The following is a 26096-nucleotide window of genomic DNA, read 5'->3' as shown; positions in this document are numbered from 1 at the left end:
GCCCTCTATCACATCAGAGGCCCTCTATCACATCAGAGGTCCCCCATCATCTCAGAGGTCTCCCCTTCACATCAAAGTCTCCACTTCACATTAGTGGCCCTCAACCACATCAAAGCCCCCCATCATATCAGAGGATCTCCCATAATCTAGATTGTGGACCAACCTGGAGCAAGAATACTACTTTGTTTGGGTGTTGGTGGGGGAGGAACCTAAATGTGGTCAAGGCACATTTTTCTGCTCATGTTTTCGATGGTTGATGTTCCATGCAACACGTTTCAGGTTTTCTGGGAGCCTTCTTCAGGGTTCTGCCAATATATTAGCTTGGATCCACCTATCCCCCCCCCATCATTTCAGAGGTTTCCCATCATATCAGAGCACATCTTTTACATCAGAGACCACCCATCACATCAGAGACCCCCCATCATCTCAGTGGCCTCCCATCACATCAAAGTCCCCCAAACACGTTAGTGGTCCCCCATGATATGAGAGGTTACCCTTCACATCAGAGCTTGTCCTTCATATTAGAGGCCCTCCAATCACATCAGTGGTCCCCCATCATCCCAGAGACACCCCCCCATCATTTCAGAGGTCCCCCATCATATCAGAGCATGTCCTTCACATCAGAGGCCCTTTATCACATCAGAGGTCCCCCATCACGTTTCAGGTTTTATGGGCGCCTTCTTCAGGGTTCTGCCAATATATTAGCTTGGATCCACCTATCCCCCCCCCCCATCATTTCAGAGGTTCCCCATCATTTCAGAGCACATCTTTTACATCAGAGACCCCCCCCCCCCCATCATCACATCAGGTTTTCTGGGTGCCTTCTTCAGGGTTCTGCCAATATATTAGCTTGGATCCACCTAAACGACCGGATCTTCCATACGTTGGATCATTAGGCCCCCCCCCCCCATCATTAGAGACCTTTCATGTAGGCTCAGGGAGAATTTGCTAAACTGTGCCCCCCCCCCATGATGTATGAGCATTATATGTCAGCAACCCCCCCCAACAAAAAAATTGAGCACTAATCTGCATGCCTAACCCCTAAGAATAATTTACCCCTCCCCCCAGCACAAATGCCCCCCTCAAAAAGTTCAATCCTAGAACAAATCCTCCACCTTTTTAAATTTTAGAGTGAAGGGTCAAATCCTTCAAATCCTCAAACCCCTTCATCCAAAACTCCCCTCCCAGCACAAATTCCCTCCCCCCATCCCCCCTCCTAGCACAAATCCTCCCCTAAAAACTTTCCTCTCCTAGCACAAATACACCAAAATATTTCCTAATACCCCCCCAAAAAATAAATAAAATAAATCAAGCGCTAATCTGCATGCTTACCTCCTAAGAATAATTGCCCCCTCCTCCCAGTACAATCTGCCCCCCCCACCCCAGCATAAATGCCTCTCCCCTCAAAAAAATCACTCCTAAAACAAATCCTCCACCCTTTAAATTGCACCTCTGAGTATGCATCCCCCCCCCCAAAAAAAAAAATTGAACACTAATCTGCATGCCTACCCCCTAAGAATAATTTCCCCCTCCTCCCGGTACAAATCCACCCCATCCAGCACAAATCCCCCCCTTCAAAAAAAATCACTCCTAGAACAAATCCTCCACCCTTTAAATTTGAAGGGTCAAATCCTTCAAATTCCCCCCCCCCTCCCCACCCAAAACTTCCCTCCCCCATCCCCCCTCCTAGCACAAATTCTCCCCAAAAAAATGTCCTCTCCTAGCACAAATACACCCTAATAATTCCTAATACCCCCCAAAAAAATGGAGCACTAATCTGCATGCTTACCTCTTAAGAATAATTCCCCCCCCCCTACAAATCCACCCCTCTGCTGAGCACAAATATTTTACCCCCAGCCGACCCTGAATTCCCCCTCCCAACTCAAATTCCCTCACCCAATCTCCTTGTGGTGACCCCTTCCTCCTCACAGTGCCCAAGGCAGCCGCCCCTGTTGCCTGTCCCTGAGTGTAGTCTTCCTCCACGTCTCCAGGACAGGAAGTGATGAGGAATCTCCCCAATGGGGACACAGAGAAGAGTACTAAAATATTGGGCTTTGTCTTCTACTCAAACTGTCCTTGTGGACCATCATACGGGACTCGATTGTCAGCTCCTCTTTTAGGGCAGGATCTGATTCAGGTGCTTCCAATAAATATTGGTGATGGATGTGTTCTTCCTCCTTAGTTTTGTGAGATGGTTTCCACCGCCGAGCTCAGCCGCTGGGCCGGTCCCATCATCGACGTCCTCCTGGATTATGTAGGGAATGTCACGCTCTGCTCCCGGTTGCAGGAACATTTGGACAGCTATGCGGACTGGGAAGGCATCAAGATAAAATCACGTAAGTCTATCGATCGATCGATATAAATCTCCTGCAATTTGGTATTCGGAGGGGATCTCTCTGTAGCTTTACATTTCTGACTATAAAGAGCAATAGTATCACTATTTCACAAAAGCTCCACCTTTTCTTAGCTAAAAAGGCACCCCGGAGCTCCACACTAATAGCTATGCGTAGCCTGCAGGCAGGAGGAAGCATTTCCTCAGTCTCCAGTGATCGGACCAATCACTGATCGGAGGTGGGAGGCTGCAGTAGGGTCTGATCTGTGTCAGACTTTTTGTGAACACAGACAGGAACTGCACAGGCACCAGGATTTGTATTTTAGATTTGTCATCTCAGTCCAGGAAGTAGATCATGACCCTGGAGGATCTGGTCTGGTCCCCCAGGAGGGAAAAGCTGATGAAGGAATTGTCAGGGGAGTATTGTGTTATTACTAAGCATGAGTGTTCGTAACTTAAAATATATCCGGTGCTAGAAACACTTTAATTGCACTTTAACGTCTCCACTATGAATTTTTCCTTTCACTATTGTTATTCCGTATTTACTAAATATTATTTAGTAGATTTTAACTATTGTTAATTTTTATTATTATTATAAATATTATTTAGTGCATTTTAAATATTATTAGATGTTATTATTATAAACATTATTTTGTAAATTTTAACTATTATTACATTTTATTATTATTATACATTTTTTATTTGTTATTTATTTTAATTTATTATTAGTTATAATTATTGTTAATCCTATTATTATTATTTTATTATTATTATGTATTTTCATTTATTATTTGAATTTTATTTATTATTTTTTATTTATTGTTAGTTATAATTATTGTTAATATTATTATGATTATTATTATATTATTATTATTATACAGGATTTATGTAGCGTTTTACAAAATGAAGGCAGACATTACAGTTACAATAAAATTTGGTACAAGAGGAATCAGAGGGCCATGCTCTATTATTATATAACTATTAATAAATATTTTTTTGTTATAGTATATATGTTTTTTAATGTATTATTGTGTTTATTTATCATTTTAATAAATTTCTTATGTATTCTTAAATTTAATTTATTATTAGTTATAATTATTGTTAATATTGTAATACTAATAATACTAATCATTTTTATTATAATTATAATATTATTATATGACTATTAAATATTATTAATTATTATTGTTATTATTATTATTATTATTATTATTAATAATAATAATAATAATAATAATAACAATTATGATAATGGTAATAATAATTATAATATAATAGTAATATATAGTTATATAATTATAAATGTTATTATATAACTATTATTTATTATTATTATTATTATTATTATTATTATTATTATTATTATTATTATTATTAATAATAATAATAATAATAATAATAATAATAATATTTAATAATAGTTATACAATAATATTTACTCTTCTTCTTATTATTATTTTAAATATTATATAACTATTAAGTATTATTATTATTACTATTATTATTATTATTATTGTTATTAATAATAATAATTAATAATATTTAATAGTCATATAATAATATTTATAATAATAACAATTATTAGTATTAAAATATTATTAATAATTATAACTAATAAAACATTAAATAAAATAATAAATACTAAATTAATTAAAATGATAAATAAACAAAATAATACATTAAAAAAGAATATATTAATAATAATTATAATAATATTTAAAAATAGTTATATAATAATAGAGCATGACCCTCTGATTCCTCTTGTACCAAATGTTATTGTAACTGTAATGTCTTCTTTCATTTTGTTGGCACTATATAAACCCTGTATAATAATAATAAAATGATAATAATTTTAATAATAATATTAACAATAATTAGAACTAACAATACATTTCAAATAATAAATACAATTAAAATGATAAATAATACATTAAATAATACATTAAAATAAAAATAGAAATAATAATAATAATAATTATTATTATTATACACGATTTATATAGCGCCAACGGTTTACGCAGCACTTTACAATGTATAGGGGGGATAACACAATTACAGTACAATACAAAAGGTACAGGGGGGCCCGGCTCGTAGAGCTTACATTCTAAAGGGAGGGGGTGGTGGTACAAAAGGTAATAGATGCAAAGAATGATTTGATGGGGGGGCTCAGGGACAGTTAGGTGGGTGTGGGATAGACTTCCCTTAATAAATTAGTTTTAAGGGCTCTCCTAGAGGTGGACAGGTTAGGGGCTGATCAGATATACCGGGGCAGGGAGTTCCAGAGGATGGGAGAGGCTCTGCAGAAGTCCTGAAGGCGAGCATGGGAGGAGGTAACAAGGGAGATATAGAGCAGGAGGTCCTGGAAGGAGTGGAGGGGATGATTTGGGCGATATCTGCAGATGAGGTTGGTGATGTAGATGGGGGGGGCGATGTTGTGAATGGCCTTATATGTTATGGTCAGCATTTTGAATTTTATACGGTGGGGGAGGGGAAGCCAGTGAATGGATTGGCAGAGAGGAGCACCAGTCACGGATCGATTAGTGAGGTGTATTAGTCTGGCAGCAGCATTCACAATAGACTGAAGGGGGAGGAGCCTGTGTAAGGGTCGCCCATTAAGGAGAGAGTTGCATTAGTCAAGGTGGGAAATAATCGTGGAGTGAAGAAGTTGCTTTGTGATGTCATTAGTCAGGAAGGTGGAATTCTGGAGATGTTGTGGAGGGGAAGGCGGCAGGATTTAGCCAGTGATTGGATGTGGGGAGAAGGAGAGGTCAGAGTCAAGGATTACACCCAGGCATGTGTGGAGGGACCAATGGTTGTGTTGTGGATATTAATGGTGAAGTTTTAGAAAGACTGAGTTGGAGGAAGTGGTGTGACCTCCATACTGATATGTCATTCAGTAAGTTGGAGATCGATGAGGAGATGGAGGGGGTGAGTTGAGGAGATGGAGGGGGTGAGTTGAGGAGATGGAGGGGGTGAGTGGAGGGGTGGAGAGATAGATCTGGGTGTCGTCGGTATAGAGGGGGTATTGGAAGCCATGGGAGGTTATCAACTGGCCCAGGGAAGAGGTATAGATGAAGAATAGGAGAGGCCCAAGGACAGAACCTTGGGGTACCCCAACAGAAAGAGGAAGGGGAGCGGAGGAGATGGAGTTATAAGTGACATTGAAAGTGCGCTGAGATAGGTAGGAGGAGAACCAGGATAAAGCAAAATTACGGAGGCCAAGGGAGTGTAATTTTCTGAGGAGGAGCAGGTGGTCAACTGTGTCAAAGGCAGCAGAGAGGTCCCAGCCCTTGTACACACGGTCGGAGATTCCGACGGAATGTGTCCTATCGGACCGTTTTGTCGGATATTCCGACTGTGTGTGGTCTCCATCGGACTGTTTCCGTCTGAATATCCGACGGACCAACTTTTCCAACTTGCCGGTAAAATTTTCAGACAAAATGCTCCGATCGGACATACTCCGATCATGTGTAGCCTACTCCGACGGACAAAGTGCCACGCATGCTCAGATCAAATTCCTACACCAAAGCTATTGGCTACTAGCCTGAACGTAGTCCCGTCATAACGAAATAACGTCATCACTTTATGTACAATCGGATTTTCCGACAACTTAGTCCGACTGTGTGTATGCAACATCACTTCCGGACCGCTTCCGGAATTAATCCATCGGAATAACTCAGACGGATTTGGTTGTCGGAATCTCCTACCGTGTGTACAAGGGCTTGGAGTATGGAGTATGGAGTATGGAGGATGGAGTATGGAGGATAGAGTATGGAGTATGGAGTATGGAGTATGGAGTATGGAGGATGGAGTATGGAGGATAGAGTATGGAGTATGGAGTATGGAGTATGGAGGATGGAGTATGGAGGATAGAGTATGGAGTATGGAGTATGGAGTATGGAGTATGGAGGATAGAGTATGGAGTATGGAGTATGGAGTATGGAGTATGGAGGATGGAGTATGGAGGATAGAGTATGGAGTATGGAGTATGGAGGATGGAGTATGGAGGATAGAGTATGGAGTATGGAGTATGGAGGATAGAGTATGGAGTATGGAGTATGGAGTATGGAGTATGGAGTATGGAGGATGGAGTATGGAGGATAGAGTATGGAGTATGGAGTATGGAGTATGGAGTATGGAGTATGGAGTATGGAGGATGGAGTATGGAGGATAGAGTATGGAGTATGGAGTATGGAGTATGGAGTATGGAGTATGGAGTATGGAGTATGGAGGATAGAGTATGGAGTATGGAGTATGGAGTATGGAGTATGGAGTATGGAGTATGGAGGATGGAGTATGGAGGATAGAGTATGGAGTATGGAGTATGGAGTATGGAGTATGGAGGATAGAGTATGGAGTATGGAGTGTTGGCCATTGGTTTTAGCAGTTAGTAGGTCATTGGTGAGTGTCAGTAGAATGTTGTGGGCGGAAGCCAGACTGTAGGGGGTCGGGAAGGTTGTTGTCCATGAGGTAGCGACTCATTTGGTCATGGACAAGGCATTCGATGGGCTTGGAGGCAAACGGGAGCAGGGAGATGGGTCTTAAGTTATTCAAACAGGTGGGGTCTAGTGAGGGTTTTTAGAGTATGGGGGGTAACCAGTGCATGTCTGAGCGGGGAAGGAAAGGTGTCGGAGGAGATGGAGAGGTTGACGATGAGGGTTAGGGAGTTGAGGATAGAGGGGGAAGGTGGTCGCAGTAACTTTAAGGGGACAGGGTCCAGGGGACAGGTAGTGAGATGGGCCATGGAGAGGAGTTCATCAACTTCATCTGTGGTAAGTGGGCAAAAGGAGGAGAGTATTGAGTGTGGTGTTGGACCCGATGTGTTGGGTAGGGGAGGAAGTTGAATGTTGGATATCTCCTTGCGAATTGTGTCTCGATTTTGCTATTGAAATGGTTGGCAATCTGTTGAGTGCTAAGCAAGTTGGTGGGTCGGGGCAGTGGGGGGTGAAGTAAGGAATTAAGGGTAGAAAAGAGTTGACGAGGTTTTGATGAGAGGGTTGTAATAGGATTGTTCAGCAGTTCGGAGGCAGGAGTTGTATTTGAGAAGGGCAGATTTGTAGAGGGTAAAGTCTTGCAGGGATTTAGATTTACAACATGCTATAATAATATCATAATAATAATAATATAATATAATAATATAGTATAATAATATAGTATAGCAGCGCTATATATAACAGTGAACCTTTGCTGTAAATACATTCAAATAATGGTATGTGTATACATGTGCAATTTCTGTATGATCATCACATATATCATACATTGTGCAATCACTTTACGATATTGTTATAAAATCCGGATGAGGATATTTTTACTCCCCCCTTACTCTTCTCCCAAGTTCAAAAGCAATGTCACTACAGGAGGCAATGCACCGCTGTAGCCTGTGTGTACAAGCCACAATTCATTCCAGGAGAGTAAAACCACACATTTCGAACAAATAGTCTTTTAGTGTTGGAAAAGACTGATCACCGCCACCGTCCTTCTTATCACACCTCCACACGTGGTTTCCACAAACGGGGGGTTCTTAGTGACAGGTGGAAAGACACCCCCTTTTGGTAGAACTCTTACCGGAATATATAGGTCAAATCAGCACTTCATATATACTCAGTGTGGTCCACTCTTTCCATCATTCTCCCTTAGATCATGGTTGTGACTGTTACTTCAACCGTCCCAATAGTTGTAACGTGAATGGAGAATCAAAAAATATATATATAGTGTGATACCGTAAAACACTCCAATTTATTTAAATACAACAAAGAATACACTCACAAACAATAATTCAAAATCAGGCATATTCAGATTATCACCACAGCATAATCCACTGGATCACCTTCCCCCTGGACTGCATCGGGCATACAACTGAATGTGTACCTCTAACCTTCTCTTATGGTGCGTCCTTGTATCGTTACCCTGACGCGTTTCGTCCGTTAATGGACATCATCTGAGGGTGCCGATACATCTACTTCCTTCCTATATATACCCTGTGTCATCTAGGTAATCTGCCACAGCATATTGGCTCGATAGCGTGATAATTTCCCGCTTACCTTTTCGAAAAATACCGCGTCGCCATCTTAGTGACATCACTAAACGGCGACGCGCGTTCACGTGGGAAAACAAAGCGACCGCGCATGCGCCCTTCTTCGGATGAGGGAACCTGCCCTTCCGCCCACTCTTTAATGTGACTACAGCGCACGCGCACGCCTCGTACAGCGCCATATTATGTTAATAACATTAAATCAAGGGAAGATGCACTTCCGCCCATAGTTCCTATGAACTCACAACATCTAATACGCATGCGTGTTGATCACAAAGATACTCCTAGCGAGTTACGATTGCCGGGGGAACCATACTGTAAATAGCAGCTATAACCCCCCTCCGTGTAATGCTAATAATGAATCAACTCAAGATCAACATTACACTATATCGAAAATGGCTACATTTTTACTACCATTCACATCGCATTGCAATGCTGGCGTGCTGTATATTCTACCAGAACCTTAATGATATTAATAAAATCACTAACAATAATACTTCTCAGAGTATCTACAACTCTACCCGAACTATATGCAGTATGGAACATCAAAAAAAGTCCAGAATATTAGTCCCGTGTGAATAAATGTGCGAACTAAAAAACTAATAAAATCCAAAAAAGCAATGAAATATGTATACATATATATGTATATATTAAAAACCCTCCCTTACTCTTACTGAGTCCTCATAATAGACCAGCCCATAAAATCCCATTAAGTATACTCATAGAAGTATCAATATAAATATATAAAATCCTAAATATATATAAAAAATATTAAATATTATAAATGTAAGAATGGGAATTACGTATATACCTATATAGTTACGAGAGTGATAAAATAAAATGAACAATCCACAGTACATCTAAAAGAACACGTATAAAAACATATGAAAAGCCCCCCAAAATATAAAAGCGTGGGAACAGAATCAATAATTACTTATAAAACAATTTACATCTAGTTCAACATTCAATCCCTTTGGCGATAAAGTGTTCATAGAGTATATCCATTGTGATTCTCTCTTTGAAATCTCCCTAACCATATTTGAACCCCTCCAACTCGGCGAAACTTTATCTACTCCCCAAAACTTTAACAGAGAGGGATCTTGGTTGTGGTGTTTTTTAAAATGGAGGGAAACGTTATGATCTTTATATCCTATTTCTATATTATACTGATGTTCAGATACCCTCTTTTTTTAAGGTGCGTTTAGTTCTACCTACATACATGAGATTGCATGGACATTGTAACACGTACACTACATGTGTCGTGTTACAAGAAATGAATTCCTTAATCACAAAAGTGCGATTATTACCTGATGAAGTGAACTCGGTCAGCCCTCTAATTGGATGTGTTGTCTTCGCACATGTCGAACACCTCCTACAAGCAAAAAAAGCCACCTTGTTCCCAAAACGGGACTGGGCGTTTAGGAGGATTCAAAACTTTTTTTACTAACTTATCACCCAAGTTTGGAGATTTCCTATACACGAAAGATGGATTCACTGGCAAAACCTGATTTAAATTCTTATCAAGATGTAAAATGTGCCAGTGATCCTTAAAGACTTTCTCTACATCTTTATACTGGTGGTGGAAATCTGAAAAGAAACTCCACTCCTGTTTTGATCCCTCTATTTTTGGTTTGTCGACCAAACATTCAGTCCTAGTTAAATTGCCCACTTCTAAAATTGTTTTGTTAAGCATACCTTCATCGTAACCCTTCTCTAAAAAACGATTCTTAATAACCTCTGATTGCACCACAAAATCTTCATTCTCTGTGCAATTTCTGCGTATCCTCATTATTTGCCCCTTAGGGATGTTTCTCAACCATCGGGGATGATGGTTGATGGGTAGAGCAGGCAAACGAATTCAACAAAAAAAGAAGAAGGGATCACGACCAATCGGAATCTACAATTTGAGTAAGGTAACACTAACTTCGCAAGAATCTAATATCTTACAATTAGGTCTTAAATGTGCCCCTAAAAAGCCCATTAACAAATTTAATGTGTATATGGACATTCATAAGTACATACGGAAGGTCAATATGAAAAAATATTTTTTAAATATGAATCGCGTACAAGAAAATAAAAGTGAGGGTGGTGTGATAGGGGTGGACAGTGGTCTGAAAAATCGATCACTGTTCAATCCTGCCAGTTCTACTAACCACCACATAGAGGTTTTTAAAAATTTAGTGATTAGGGATTTGGAAGCTATAGTACCTAAGAAAAATATTAATCCTTTTTATATCAGGGAAGGGATTAAGTCACTGGAAGAGAAGAAAGAGATTATAGTGAGACCAGCAGATAAAGGTGGAGGAGTGGTAATTTTAGATAAATTATTTTATGAGGACCAATTACAAACTATGTTAGCCGATACGGACACTTATGTCAAATTGAGTGGCGATCCGACAACAGCACATCATCGGAATTTAGAGAAACTAGTTTCTATAGGCTCTAGAAATAAAGTTTTAAACAAGAAAGAGAGTCGCTATTTAGTTCCTATTTTTTGTAAAGTACCTATCATTTACACGTTGCCAAAAATTCATAAGGATTCTACAGTACCTCCTGCAAGACCAATAGTTAATTGTATAGATTCAGTAACGGCCAGATTAGGCCAATATTTAGATCGTTTCTTGCAAACAAGCGTGCAGAACACAAGAGCCTATTTGAAAGATACAAAGAATCTATTACAATTAATTGATCAGGTAACGCTGACTGATACCCAGGAGATATTTTTGGTAACAGCAGATGTTTCCTCTCTTTATAGTGTGATTCAACACGATGACGCTCTTTTAGCCCTGAATTGGGCATTGAGCCAACGAGAGGATATACCTCATGAGCAGAAAGTTTTTTTAGGTCAATCTTTAGACTTCTGCTTATCCCATAGTTATTTTTGGTACGATCAAAGTTTTTATGCTCAGAAAAGGGGTGTCGCTATGGGCGCTAAATTTGCGCCGAGCATAGCGAATTTATTCATGGCAGAATGGGAAGACAAGGCAGTATTTTCCAATCAGAACAGCTCCTTAAAGTTTTACAAGAGGTTCATTGATGATCTGCTTATGGTGTGGGAAGGCACAGAGACCTCATTACATGATTTTATGAGACACCTGAACGCTAACACTAACAATATTCGTTTAGAATATGAATTTAGTAAGGACACCATTCATTTTCTGGATGTAGAAATAATGAGGCGTGAGCAAAGGTTAGTGACAAAGGTGTATTTTAAACCGACAGATCGTAACAGTTTTTTACCGATCTCGAGTGGCCATCATCCCCGATGGTTGAGAAACATCCCTAAGGGGCAAATAATGAGGATACGCAGAAATTGCACAGAGAATGAAGATTTTGTGGTGCAATCAGAGGTTATTAAGAATCGTTTTTTAGAGAAGGGTTACGATGAAGGTATGCTTAACAAAACAATTTTAGAAGTGGGCAATTTAACTAGGACTGAATGTTTGGTCGACAAACCAAAAATAGAGGGATCAAAACAGGAGTGGAGTTTCTTTTCAGATTTCCACCACCAGTATAAAGATGTAGAGAAAGTCTTTAAGGATCACTGGCACATTTTACATCTTGATAAGAATTTAAATCAGGTTTTGCCAGTGAATCCATCTTTCGTGTATAGGAAATCTCCAAACTTGGGTGATAAGTTAGTAAAAAAAGTTTTGAATCCTCCTAAACGCCCAGTCCCGTTTTGGGAACAAGGTGGCTTTTTTTGCTTGTAGGAGGTGTTCGACATGTGCGAAGACAACACATCCAATTAGAGGGCTGACCGAGTTCACTTCATCAGGTAATAATCGCACTTTTGTGATTAAGGAATTCATTTCTTGTAACACGACACATGTAGTGTACGTGTTACAATGTCCATGCAATCTCATGTATGTAGGTAGAACTAAACGCACCTTAAAAAAGAGGGTATCTGAACATCAGTATAATATAAAAATAGGATATAAAGATCATAACGTTTCCCTCCATTTTAAAAAACACCACAACCAAGATCCCTTTCTGTTAAAGTTTTGGGGAGTAGATAAAGTTTCGCCGAGTTGGAGGGGTTCAAATATGGTTAGGGAGATTTCAAAGAGAGAATCACAATGGATATACTCTATGAACACTTTATCGCCAAAGGGATTGAATGTTGAACTAGATGTAAATTGTTTTATAAGTAATTATTGATTCTGTACCCTCGCTTTTATATTTTGGGGGGCTTTTCATATGTTTTTATACGTGTTCTTTTAGATGTACTGTGGATTGTTCATTTTATTTTATCACTCTCGTAACTATATAGGTATATACGTAATTCCCATTCTTACATTTATAATATTTAATATTTTTTATATATATTTAGGATTTTATATATATATATTGACACTTCTATGAGTATACTTAATGGGATTTTATGGGCTGGTCTATTATGAGGACTCAGTAAGAGTAAGGGAGGGTTTTTAATATATACATATATATGTATACATATTTCATTGCTTTTTTGGATTTTATTAGTTTTTTAGTTCGCACATTTATTCACACGGGACTAATATTCTGGACTTTTTTTGATGTTCCATACTGCATATAGTTCGGGTAGAGTTGTAGATACTCTGAGAAGTATTATTGTTAGTGATTTTATTAATATCATTAAGGTTCTGGTAGAATATACAGCACGCCAGCATTGCAATGCGATGTGAATGGTAGTAAAAATGTAGCCATTTTCGATATAGTGTAATGTTGATCTTGACTTGATTCATTATTAGCATTACACGGAGGGGGGGTTATAGCTGCTATTTACAGTATGGTTCCCCCGGCAATCGTAACTCGCTAGGAGTATCTTTGTGATCAACACGCATGCGTATTAGATGTTGTGAGTTCATAGGAACTATGGGCGGAAGTGCATCTTCCCTTGATTTAATGTTATTAACATAATATGGCGCTGTACGAGGCGTGCGCGTGCGCTGTAGTCACATTAAAGAGTGGGCGGAAGGGCAGGTTCCCTCATCCGAAGAAGGGCGCATGCGCGGTCGCTTTGTTTTCCCACGTGAACGCGCGTCGCCGTTTAGTGATGTCACTAAGATGGCGACGCAGTATTTTTCGAAAAGGTAAGCGGGAAATTATCACGCTATCGAGCCAATATGCTGTGGCAGATTACCTAGATGACACAGGGTATATATAGGAAGGAAGTAGATGTATCGGCACCCTCAGATGATGTCCATTAACGGACGAAACGCGTCAGGGTAACGATACAAGGACGCACCATAAGAGAAGGTTAGAGGTACACATTCAGTTGTATGCCCGATGCAGTCCAGGGGGAAGGTGATCCAGTGGATTATGCTGTGGTGATAATCTGAATATGCCTGATTTTGAATTATTGTTTGTGAGTGTATTCTTTGTTGTATTTAAATAAATTGGAGTGTTTTACGGTATCACACTATATATATATTTTTTGATTCTCCATTCACGTTACAACTATTGGGACGGTTGAAGTAACAGTCACAACCATGATCTAAGGGAGAATGATGGAAAGAGTGGACCACACTGAGTATATATGAAGTGCTGATTTGACCTATATATTCCGGTAAGAGTTCTACCAAAAGGGGGTGTCTTTCCACCTGTCACTAAGAACCCCCCGTTTGTGGAAACCACGTGTGGAGGTGTGATAAGAAGGACGGTGGCGGTGATCAGTCTTTTCCAACACTAAAAGACTATTTGTTCGAAATGTGTGGTTTTACTCTCCTGGAATGAATTGTGGCTTGTACACACAGGCTACAGCGGTGCATTGCCTCCTGTAGTGACATTGCTTTTGAACTTGGGAGAAGAGTAAGGGGGGAGTAAAAATATCCTCATCCGGATTTTATAACAATATCGTAAAGTGATTGCACAGTGTATGATATATGTGATGATCATACAGAAATTGCACATGTATACACATATTATTATTTGAATGTATTTACAGCAAAGGTTCACTGTTATATATAGCGCTGCTGTCCAGTGTACCAGTGGAAAGCTGTGACTGTATGGTCACAGATTGTCTCTTCTGGTATATGGTACAATAATTTCTCAGTTTTAGAATACTACTCATACGAATAGTAATTTTAAGCAGCTGCAGATTTTTTATGATGTCCACTGCTGCCTACTAAGCGCTTGTGTTTATACAAGTTTTTGGGATTTGGGGCACGAGAGTATAAACATTGTGAGGAGAATAATATAGTATAATATAATATAATAATATAATATTATAATATATGACGCCACGCTATAATAATACTATATAATACTAGCTATATAATAATATTTTAATAATAATTGTAATTTTAATGTATTATTTAATTTATTATTTATCTTTTTAATGAATTTATTATTTTTATGTCATTTATTATTAGTTTTAATTATTGTTATTGATATTATTGTAATAGGTGTTATTAAATCTTAACTAACTATTAGCCTTAAAAAAAACAAAATGATAGCATTTTTAATGCTTTGACCCTCTTGCTTGACTTTCAGAGCCTCCTAGGCCGCTCACTCACTTGTGCCGCCTGAAAATTCGCAGCATGCTGGGTAGGAACCGTCTGAGGCTCTTGGACTCTTTGCCTCTCCCGTGTCGGCTGATCCGGTATTTAGGCCACGACAGCTCCAGCCAGTGATAGCTCTCTGACAGACGTTGATACGAAGGTATCCGGAAAACATAATTCAGTGGCCACTGAAAAACTAAAGACTGGATTTGCTTTGGTCAAACAAGAGACGGTTTGCTGCGAAGTGGTGACTTCGGCTTGGTGATGTTTGCAGAAGTCTGTGACGGAGCGATGCACTGTAAAGTTATCAAAAAAGTTACAAAAGTGTAAAAGTTATAGGACAGCGTTCCAGGGTACGTGGAACCTGAGAATTCCTCCAGAGGTTGCTAGGGTTTGCTTGAGCTGTGACCTCCCATCTGATGGGGCCTGTTCTGTAGGCCAACACCACTGGGAGAGTCAACAGTATGACATCAATTTAGCCATCTGTAAGGTGGACATTCTACTCACTGACCTCCAAAGTAAGGGGCACTCTTCCCACCGATCACCAATGTAAGGAACATTCTTCCCACTGACCACCAATGTAAGGAACATTCTTCCCACTCACCACCAATGTAAGGAACATTCTTCCCACTGATCACCAATGTAAGGAACATTCTTCTCACTGACCACCAATGTAAGGAACATTCTTCCCACTGATCACCAATGTAAGGGACATTCTTCTCACTGATCACCAATGTAAGGAACATTCTTCCCACTGATCACCAATGTAAGGAACATTCTTCCCACTGATCACCAATGTAAGGAACATTCTTCTCACTGATCACCAATGTAAGGAACATTCTTCCCACTGATCACCAATGTAAGGAACATTCTTCTCACTGACCACCAATATAAGGGACATTCTTCCTACTGACCACCAATGCAAGGGGCATTCTTCCCACTGACCACCAATGTAAGGAACATTCTTCCCACTGATCACCAATGTAAGGAACATTCTTCTCACTGATCACCAATGTAAGGAACATTCTTCCCACTGATCACCAATGTAAGGAACATTCTTCCCACTGATCACCAATGTAAGGAACATTCTTCTCACTGATCACCAATGTAAGGAACATTCTTCCCACTGATCACCAATGTAAGGAACATTCTTCTCACTGACCACCAATATAAGGGACATTCTTCCTACTGACCACCAATGCAAGGGGCATTCTTCCCACTGACCACCAATGTAAGGAACATTCTTCCCACTGATCACCAATGTAAGGAACATTCTTCTCACTGACCACCAATGTAAGGGACATTCTTCCCACTAATCACCCATGTAAAGAGCATTCTTCCCACTGACCACCAATGTAAGGAGCTGGTGTTGGGTTGGCCTATTGGTGAGGGGTTGTCCTGTTGGTGTTGGGTTGGCCTGTTGGTGTTGGGTTGTTCTTTTGGTGTTGGGTTGTCCTTTCGGTGTTGGGTTGTCCTTTTTGGTGTTGGGTTGTTCTATTGGTGTTGGGTTGTCCTTTCGGTGTTAGGTTGGCCTATTGGTGTTGGGTTGTCCTTTCGGTGTTGGGCTGTCCATTCGGTGTTGGGTTGTCCATTCGGTGTTGGGTTGTCCTTTCAGTATTGGGTTATCCTATTGGTGTTGGGTTGTCCATTCGGTGTTGGGTTGTCCTATTGGAGTTGGGTTGTCCTTTTGGTGTTGGGTTATCCTATTGGTGTTGGGTTGTCCATTCGGTGTTGGGTTGTCCTATTGGTGTTGGGTTGTCCTTTTGGTGTTGGGTTATCCTATTGGTGTTGGGTTGTCCTATTGGTGTTAGGTTGTCCTATTGGTGTTGATATCCAACAGTATTATAATGGTGTTTGTAAAGGTTTTCTGGTTACTGGGTTGGTGGCTTCCTTATAATAATGACCTATTTCTGAAAGGCAGGCTAGGGAACAGCCAACTTCTCTTCTTCCTCTCTTCTTGGTGAATTGCTGACCCTGAGCAAGCAGTACATAGAAGGTGTCAGGACACAACACACACCTTCTCGTTCCAAGTCGGTGACTTGGTAAGTAGTGAATAGGAATAAATCATAATTCTGATTTAAACTCATATATTTTTTTTGGCTTCAGCTAAATCTGTGGATATCAAAGGGTCAACTAGCAATAGATAAGAAAGTCATCGGTGGATAAATAGGTGAATGTTTTGGAAAGGAGAACAATTAAAGAGAAGCCATAATGGAGAACTGAAAACATCATGTTGTTTAGAAAGCCCAATAGCTCAAGCTGAAATTTACACACAGCTGAACGACTCTTAGCAGTGGCTCCTCATCCCCGCAGTGTAGCAATTTACAATACATACAGACAGTCTGAAGGCAAGCAGCTACTGCTGTGCTCCCTCTGGGAATCTACTGTGATATTTGTGCCCTGTATTGAATATTTATTTATAAAACAAAGATTTTATATAAATAATAATACAAGCAGATATATATAGACAGACAATAAATATAAATAGACCCCCAAACCATTATAATTTCCCTTTAAGCCTCCTGCAGCATAAAATGGCAGCTCGCAGAGAATAGGCTGGGTGTTAGGACCTGGATCCCCTGCTGGTTGCACTGTGTTTCCCTGGGCAGAGGGTTTTAGTTCCAGTGTCCACCAGCGGGTGTCTCCTAGCAGCCAGCAGATCCCAGTAATCAGTCTCCACCTGGTGCTGGATACTGGTACTCCAACCCTCTGCCCAGGGACTGACAGTACCACCAACAGGGGACACAACAGACAATGAAAGAGCCAATATGGCCACCAACAGGTGATCCAGGTCCTGACACTGGGTGACAACTTTATAGGCTTCACGTATCTGTTATCGTCCCTGCAGGTGTGAAAGCTTTTACATATATGTCTGTGGAGGTTCTCGTGTCTGTATATTAGTGGCCACATTGTGCTGGTCTTGTGTAATGTTCAGGTTCTCATTCTGGACTGATAGGACAAAGATGTGGAAGAACCCATCTGTTCTCTAAAATGGAGTGGTGACCTTCAACACCGCCTAGCAGATATGATAACTGATTTCACGTCTCTACTCTGGCAATCTGACAGCAGTTTACATTTTCAACCATGTGACTCGGAGAGTTTTAAGAGATGTCCACTGTCATGTATCTGGTAGGAGTCTGAAATGACGAGGTCGGCCTCTCTTGTATCTCCGGCCTCAGCCCCACTGGAGGTGGAACCTATGGTAGCTAGGGTCAGGAGGAGCACGAGTGCCTGTAGATGTTGCGTGCAGTACTTGCAAGTAGAGTTGCAGGCTTGGAGGTGCAGGTAATGCATCAGGTGAAGAACCGGACCCAGGGAAGCTGAGATGATGGTCAGCCAGAGTTTCAGGACACAGCTGAAGACGAGTCAGCACCTTCAAGAAGTCAGAGCATCCTTTAAATAGGCCGTCTGGCGCCAATTACCGCTAGGGGCGCTCTCGTGCACGTTGACGCACGCGCATGCGCATTGGCGCGCGCATGTGCATTGGCGCACGTGGAATTACTTTGTGCGCATAGGATTTTGCCGTTGCCCATAGGCGTGCGCATGCGCACAAGTGCGCGCCGGGCGCATCTTAACAGATCTCTTGCATCCACACTTTTGTCGGACCATGCTGGATTATAGGAACAGGACGGGAGGGGGGTTCCCAAATGTTCCACACCTCCCATCCTATTCTTGGTCGATCAACTTCACAAATTTCATGGTGATCATGGAAGGTGTTACCTGCATGGCTATAAATCGTGAAGAATGTTTCTGACAATCATGTAAGATCAGGAGGCCATGAGAATGAATGGTGGAACATCTTCAACGTTACAGAAGTCCAACTCAATGTGATTACTTTAGAGACTAGTTTGCACGTAGCTTTGTGAATGTCATTAGTAGATGTTTTATATTACAGTTTCCAAGTGTTTGGTTGATGTACCCAGGGTGGTCAGTGTACCCAGGGTGGTCAGTGTACCCAGGGTGGTCACTGTACTCAGTGGGCGATCAGTGTACCCAGTGGGTGGTCAGTGTTCCCCGGGGGGGGCGGTCAGTGTACCCAGGGGCGGTCAGTGTACCCAGTGGGTGGTCAATGTTCCCCGGGGGGGTGGTCAGTGTACCCAGTGGGTGGTCAATGTTCCCCAGGGGGTGGTCAGTGTTCCCCGGGGGCGGTCAGTGTACCCAAGGTGGTCAGTGTCCCCAGGGTTGTCAGTTTACCCAGTGGGCTGTCAGTGTACCTAGTGGGCGGTCAGTGTACCCAAGGTGATCTGTGTACCCAGGGTCATAGCTCCCAACTGTCCCTGATTTCGAGGGACTATCCCTGATTTGGAGCAATGTCCCTCTGGCCCTCATTGCTCCTCATTTGTCCCTCATTTTGACCTGATCCATAGAGCTGTATATAAAATGCACTTTTTATCTATCAAAAAGTGTTTCCCAGCGCTAAACCTTTCATCTGATTTCTAAATTGCTGCATTTGTAAATTCCAAAAGCCAATATATAGGAATAGTAGTGGTAAAAAAAGCACTTGTGGGTTTAACCGATCTTGTTTTTTGTACAATTTCCCTTTAAGGGGGCGTGGCAAGGGGTGTGTCCTATGCCTGCCTACTTTTGCAGATAGATGTCCCTCAATTCCATCTCAAAAAGTTGGAGGTATGCCCAGGGTGGTCAGTGTACCCAGGGGGCGGTCAGTGTACCCAGAGAAGTTACTGTACCCAGGGGGTGGTGGCATACCTCCCAACTGTCCCGGATTTGGAGGGACTGTCCCAGATTTGGAGCAATGTCCCTCTGTCCCTCATTCCTCCTCATTTGTCCCTCATTTTGGTCTGATCTTTATAGTTGTATATAAAATGCACTTTTTATCTTTCAAAAACTGTTTTCCAGCGCTAAACCTTTCATTCAATTTCTAAATTGCTGCATTTTTACATTTAAAAAAGCCGATATAACGCATAGTAGTGGTTAAAAAAAAAAGCACTTGTAGATTTAATTAACCTTTTTTTGGGGGTTAATTCTCCTTTAAGGGGGTGTGGCAGGGGGTGTGTCCTATACCTACATACATTTGCTAGTAGGTGTCCCTCATTCCCATCTCAAAATGTTGGTAGGTGTGGTGGTGGGCTTATGAAGGTCGCCCTTAGTAGGCAGTGGTGGCCCGTCCATTAGGGGTGCACGGGTCTCCGCCCCCCTATCCATGCGTCCGGCCCCCTAATCTACATGCTGGGCACTGGATGCATGTATTCCAAGGGGGGGGGGGGGTTTAATTTTTTTTTAAGAACGTAATTAGAGCCAGAGGCTAACATCGGGGAGCAAGGGGGGTGTCGACCAACTGGGAAGTGTGGTTGTTTGGCGCCCCCCCCAAAAAAAACCCCCACCAACCACCACTTGTGGTCATTAAAGAGGAACTGGTGACTGGAGGGTGGGCAACAACAGACAGCTACAGTAAAAGGACTTTTCGGTGTTCTGCTTGGGGGGGGGGCACCGTCAACATTTAAATTTTAAGTTCCAGTCAACTGTCCCCATTAACAGCTATGTTTATTTTCTACAGCAGATGTTATGGCCGGGCGCCCCCCTGCGTGGCACGGACTGCGTCAGGGAGCTCTCCCCTCCTCCGTGGCGGCACGGATTGCATCACCCATCAGGGAGGTCTCCCCCCTCCGTGGCACACGGACTGCGTCACCCGTCAGGGAGGTCTCCCCACCCCCCCCTGTGGCACACGGACTGCGTCACCCGTCAGGGAGGTCTCCCCCCTCCTCTGTGGCACATGGACTGCGTCACACGCCAGGGAGGTCTCCCCCCCTCTGCTGCGGCACAGACTGCATCACACCTCAAGGAGGTCTCCCCCCCAGGAGGTCTCAACCCCCTCCGTGGCACACGGACTGAGTCACATGTCGAGGAGGTCTCCCCCCAAGAGGTCTCCCCCCTCCACAGCAGCACGGACTGCGTCACACCTCAATGAGGTCTCCCCCCTGCGGCGTCACGGACTGCGTCACACCTCAATGAGGTCTCCCCCCTGTGGCGGCACGGACTGCGTCACACCTCAATGAGGTCTCCCCCCTGCGGCGGCACGGACTGCGTCACACCTCAATGAGGTCTCCCCCCTGTGGCGGCACGGACTGCGTCACACCTCAATGAGGTCTCCCCCCTGCGGCGGCACGGACTGCGTCACACCTCAATGAGGTCTCCCCCCTGCGGCGGCACGGACTGCGTCACATCTCAATGAGGTCTCCCCCTGCGGTGGCATGGACTGCGTCACATGTCAGGGAGGTCTCCCCCCCAGGAGGTCTCTCCCCCTCCGTGGCACACGGACTGAGTCACATGTCAGGGAGGTCTCTGCCCCCCAGGAGGTCTCCCCCCTCCACGGCGGCACGGACTGCGTCACACCTCAATGAGGTCTCCCCCCTGCGGCGTCACGGACTGCGTCACACCTCAATGAGGTCTCCCCCTGCGGTGGCATGGACTGCGTCACATGTCAGGGAGGTCTCCCCCCCAGGAGGTCTCTCCCCCTCCGTGGCACACGGACTGAGTCACATGTCAGGGAGGTCTCTGCCCCCCAGGAGGTCTCCCCCCTCCACGGCGGCACGGACTGCGTCACACCTCAATGAGGTCTCCCCCCTGCGGCGGCAAGGACTGCGTCACATGTCAGGGAGGTCCCCCCCGTCCACGGCGGCACGGACTGCGTCACACCTCAATGAGGTCTCCCCCCTGCGGCGGCACGGACTGCGTCACATGTCAGGGAGGTCCCCCCCCCCATGTGTTGGGTTCATTCTTAGTTTAATCTTTTACAAAGCACGCTGCTGGAACCACGTATCACTAATGAACACAATGTAATTATGATCCACATGATAACTTTCTACATTTCCCGGCTTTCTGATGATCGTATTTATATATCGAAGCAATAAAAAGTCTCCACCTAGCATTACCCAGTTTATCACAAAGTATCACAAGGACAAAGGTTTTCTTTATGTACAAAGATTGTTTCATTAGTTTATGGATCTGCAGAGTTCACAGATACATTGTATTTTTTTTTGCTAAGAACTGACTTTTTTTTTTAGGCACCTTCTTGTAAATAGGCGGCACACAGATAATTGTACATATACATTGTATACAGAATTTATAGAATACATACAGAATATATACAGAATTTACCTAGATGAGAAATAATGGGGAAGCGGGGACCCCTGGTGGCAAAAAATGAGCACTGCAAGCACAGGCCGAATGAATAGGAGGGGGTCCTAAACTTATACTTTCCCCCAAACATTCGCTGGTGGTGAACCAATCACTTGTGTATTTAAAACACATGCAGACAGATGATTCGCCCGCCTTTGGTGAATGTCAGACTAACGAATCAGTATCCCTTCTTAAAGGAGAAGTTCACTTAAAAAAAAAAAGGGGGGGCCCTTTCACATGGGCTTTCCGTTTAGAAAGCAGGAGGAACGTATAACCTCCCTTTAAACGCAGGGGGTCTCAAACTGGCGGCCCCTCCAGCTGTTGCAGAACTAGAATTCCCAGCAAGGCTGACCGCTACAGGCGTGACTCCCATGGGCAGAGGCATGATGGGACTTGTAGTTCCGCAACAGCTGGGGGGCTGCCAGTTTTAGCTCCCCCCTCCCCCTCTGCTTTAACGTCTTTGTAAACCTCAGACGTGAAATCTGAACAAAGCACATCCCTCTATAGCGTGTGCTTGTCTCAGTCCAGAGCACTGAGCGTAATTTCTGTCTGCTGCCTCCCTTCCGCTGCTGTCAGCAGGATTCACTTCTGACACCAAGAGATGAAAAGTGACGGGGGAGCTCCAGCACGCAGCCTGCGATTGACAGCCTCAGCTCTGTCCCTGTTAGGCTGGCCCCCTCATCCCTTTAAACCTGAACTCATATGAATTACTCGGGTTCTGAAGCTAATTTAATGCAGATAAGGCACCAAGTGAGTTTAATTTACAGCTTAATCAGCCACAGAACCCGTGTAATCAATAGGTGTTCGGTTTTGAAGGGGTGACCCTAGTCCAGTGATGGTGAACCTTGGCACCCCAGATGTTTTGGGACTACATTTCCCATGATGCTCCACTACACTGCAGAGTGCTGGAGGATCATGGGAAATGTAGTTCCAAAACATCTGGGGTGCCAAGGTTCGCCATCACTGCCCTAGTCCCTGTACGCTGTGTGAAGGGGGTGTCCCTTCTCTCCAATCAGCTCTCACTGAGCTCTGCGGAGCGGACCATCGACCCCCGCCACGACCCACTGCCTTCTGAAAGCTCAGAAAAGCTGGATAAATTCTGCAGTTTGAATGGCTGTCGAGGTGAGATGGCAGCAGATAAACAGGTACAACTTATGTAGGTGAATTTGTTTAGTCTCTGAGACCAGTCACCCCTCTGGGTAGTAGACATGTGCAATTCATTTAGTTTCCAAATTAGTTTTTTTGACAAAATTCGACAAATTCATTGATTCGGAAATACTCAAATTAACAAAACCCTGTGTAAAGGGGGCGGGGAGGAGGGGGTAGGGGGGGGGTCTCTTTCCTCCAATCAGCTCTCACTTAGCTCTCCTTACTGATCTGTGCAGAGGGTCATTTCAGTTCTCCACCCCCCCCCCCCTTTTTTCTTTCTTTCTGACAGCTCAGACAAGCTGTATAAATCCTGCACTTTGGATGGATGTACAGAAGAGAGGGCAGCAGATAAACAAGTACAACTTACGTAGGAGGATCTGTTTCATTTCTCTCTGTGTCACCTGAGGATAGTCCCTTCACTGGGTATATAGATGGTTTAATAATGATTAAAAAAAAAACATTAACCCCGCCCTGCCCCCCCATTTTGCCCATTTATTATCTGTCTGGTACCTTCAGATGGCGGAGTGCCCCTTTATAATAGCGATTTTGCTGTATCTTTTGTGTTTTTATTACACTGATTTTTATTTTTTATTTGTTGCACTTATGAAGGAGACGTCACGTTTGTTTTGTATCGCTGTACATTGTTGCAATGTATACATATTTAGGAGGAAATGTTTAGGAGGAACTCCGGAGAAACTTAGAAAAGGAAAAAAAAAAAAACAAGAAAGGGGGTTGAGGCACATGTATGAGGATGTATGAAATTTGTCATTTTCCCTCCAGTGCCCACCTGGTGCAATTTCAAGCGAGGCTGGCAGAGAAACCCCACCCCCCACAACCGCCAATGCTAAATGAAACACTTTAAGACCAGGCTTTTATTTTTATTTTTTGGGGAAATTTAAATTTAATATTTTTTTTTGGGCTAGAAAATTACTTAGAACCCCCCAAACGTTATGCAGAGACCCCAGAGAATAAAATGGCGGTCGTTGCAATATTTTATGTCGCACCTTATTTACACAGCGGTCTCACAAATGCAATTTTTTTTGGGGTGGGGGGGGGGGAGGAAAACGCCCGTGTTGCGGCACTTCCGAAAGCGCTTTTCAGGCGCATTCATTGCAATGGGCGGGGGCGGGGGAGGGGCGTTTTGGGTGCGCCGTATACAGCGCTCCCAACCCGCCCCGAAGACGCTGCTTGCTGGACTTTTTTTTTTATCGTCCCGCAAGCGCGCCGCACTCGGGGCTTTCACATTTGGGTGGCGTGGGGGCAGTTTTTTTGAAGCGCTATTTCTAGCGCTGAAACGCCTGAAAGCCGCCGCAGTGTGAAAGGGGTGTAAAAGTGATCCCGGAGCGAATGTGCCGCAGGGACGGCTTTGATTGGACGCAGAACAACAAAATACTGGGGGGGTTGGGGGTGGGGTGGCAGCTAACTGCCGCCATAACAGCGGCATTTAACGTCAAAGTAATGACGTAAATGTACTGCGGGCGATCTGGGAGGGGCTTGTGTTGGGGGGGGGGGGTGTATGTAAAGGTGGGGGAGGGGGGAATTAGAGGTCGGGACATATCGGGGGGGGGGGGGGACACTTTTCACAATTTTTTTTTCCAGAACCCCAAACTATTTTATTCTCTTTTTTTTTTTTTTTTTTTTCTTCGCTGGAGTTCCTCCTTAATAAGTACGCCTTCTGTGATTGGCCGGGATTTACAGAATTAAAGTATTTCGAGAATGAAATGTGCAATCCACTTGTCTTGCTGAGAGCACTTCCCCCCTCCCCCCTCCCCCTCCCCCTCCCCCCACCAGAGTGTTTTTATTGTAGGATTTGAATAAAACATTTTTTTACCATTTTTTTTTTTATTTGGTATTGTTTGTTTACAGATCTAATTATAAATAAATGTTTACAATGTAAAAACTCCGTGTGAATTTGTCAAGATAGAGGGATATAAAGCCGGGGGAGGGGAGCCAAGATACACAGAGACCCCCCCCCCCCCCCCCCCCCCCCCCCCGAGGGATATGGAGAATCTGGAAATTACATTATCTGATGGAAATAAATAAATCTCCGATGGATGTCCTCATTCTACCCCGGGGAGGGGGGGGGGGCATTTATTGTGATATATTACGTGGAACGTAAAGCGATCGGAAACGATCACCGTGTAAAACAACGCGTTCAGTTTAAAATAGTAATAAAAGGCAAAACATTTGAGAGAAGAGATATAAAAATACGTTATAAATTCCTTTTTTCTTTTTTATTTATTTTTTATTTTTTATTCCCTCGGTTTTCAGCTGAATGAGAGCAGGGGGGGAGAGAAACAACAGGACACTGATCTTCCCAGTGAATAGGGAGGCGTGTCAGGACAAATCTGATCTTTGAAAGAGAGCAGTCTCCCAGCATAGCCAGGGAACTGACCACAATGTGCTCTCCTGCTTAGTGTGGTCAGTTTTTGAATTGGTAAAGCAGAGGGACTGGCAGGGACGCCGGGGATTTCACACAAAGGAAGGCGATACAAAGAGACCAGGAGACTTTCTCATAGCAGTACATGGGGCGGCAGCCACATATCAGGAATATGAAATGCTGGGATAACGAATGCTTTAAATACTTAAAGTCGGAGGAATAACTTGAACCTTCGTGGTCCTGGTGCGAGAAACCATGAAGGGCTCCCCTGGCCACCGACCAGGGGCCCTTCCCACTGATTCCAGGGCCCTTTACTCCCATCGTGGGACCCTTTTATTACCGTCCTGCAGCGGGCTCCCCCTTTCCTGCCATTTCAGGGGTTCCCCCTACCCCCACGGTGGCGGAACACCAGGGCCCAGTCCTTTGTGACCCTGGTAATTCCACCACTGGTGTCAGTCATTTTTTTCTTTTTTCTTTTTTTGTGTTTTTTTTTTGTTTTTTACTATTTTATTTTTTGCATATTTTTTAGACCCCCCCATTTGGTGAAATTGTAGGGGTCTAAACCCCTGATGCCTCACTTTT

The 26096-nt window shown here is 43.1% G+C and overlaps 1 protein-coding gene across 3 annotated transcripts in view; it reads left to right on the top strand.

Moving 5' to 3' along the window:
- ASB2 (ankyrin repeat and SOCS box containing 2) overlaps positions 1–22573 on the top strand; it is a 97422-nt gene extending 74849 nt beyond the window's left edge. Inside the window, exons 9-11 of one of the 3 annotated variants that reach the window (XR_013269933.1) lie at positions 2183–2336; positions 14841–21039; positions 21512–22573. Coding sequence is in view for 1 of the 3 variants with exons in the window: in XM_077466669.1 (XP_077322795.1) it covers positions 2183–2336; positions 14841–14980 (294 nt within the window). In the remaining 2 variants the exon portion in view is untranslated. Of the gene's footprint in view, positions 1–2182; positions 2337–14840 lie in introns of all 3 variants that reach the window. The other 2 variants (XR_013269932.1, XM_077466669.1) reach the window with 2 other exon arrangements.
- The last annotated feature ends 3523 nt before the right edge of the window (positions 22574–26096 follow it).

The sequence above is a fragment of the Lithobates pipiens genome, unplaced genomic scaffold, assembly GCF_037356315.1.
Source record: "Lithobates pipiens isolate NorthernLeopardFrog02 unplaced genomic scaffold, aLitPip1_a1.2 Scaffold_37, whole genome shotgun sequence".
Lineage (NCBI taxonomy): Eukaryota > Metazoa > Chordata > Amphibia > Anura > Ranidae > Lithobates > Lithobates pipiens.
Note: the sequence above shows the minus strand (reverse complement) of the source record. Positions and strands in the feature narration are given on the sequence as shown.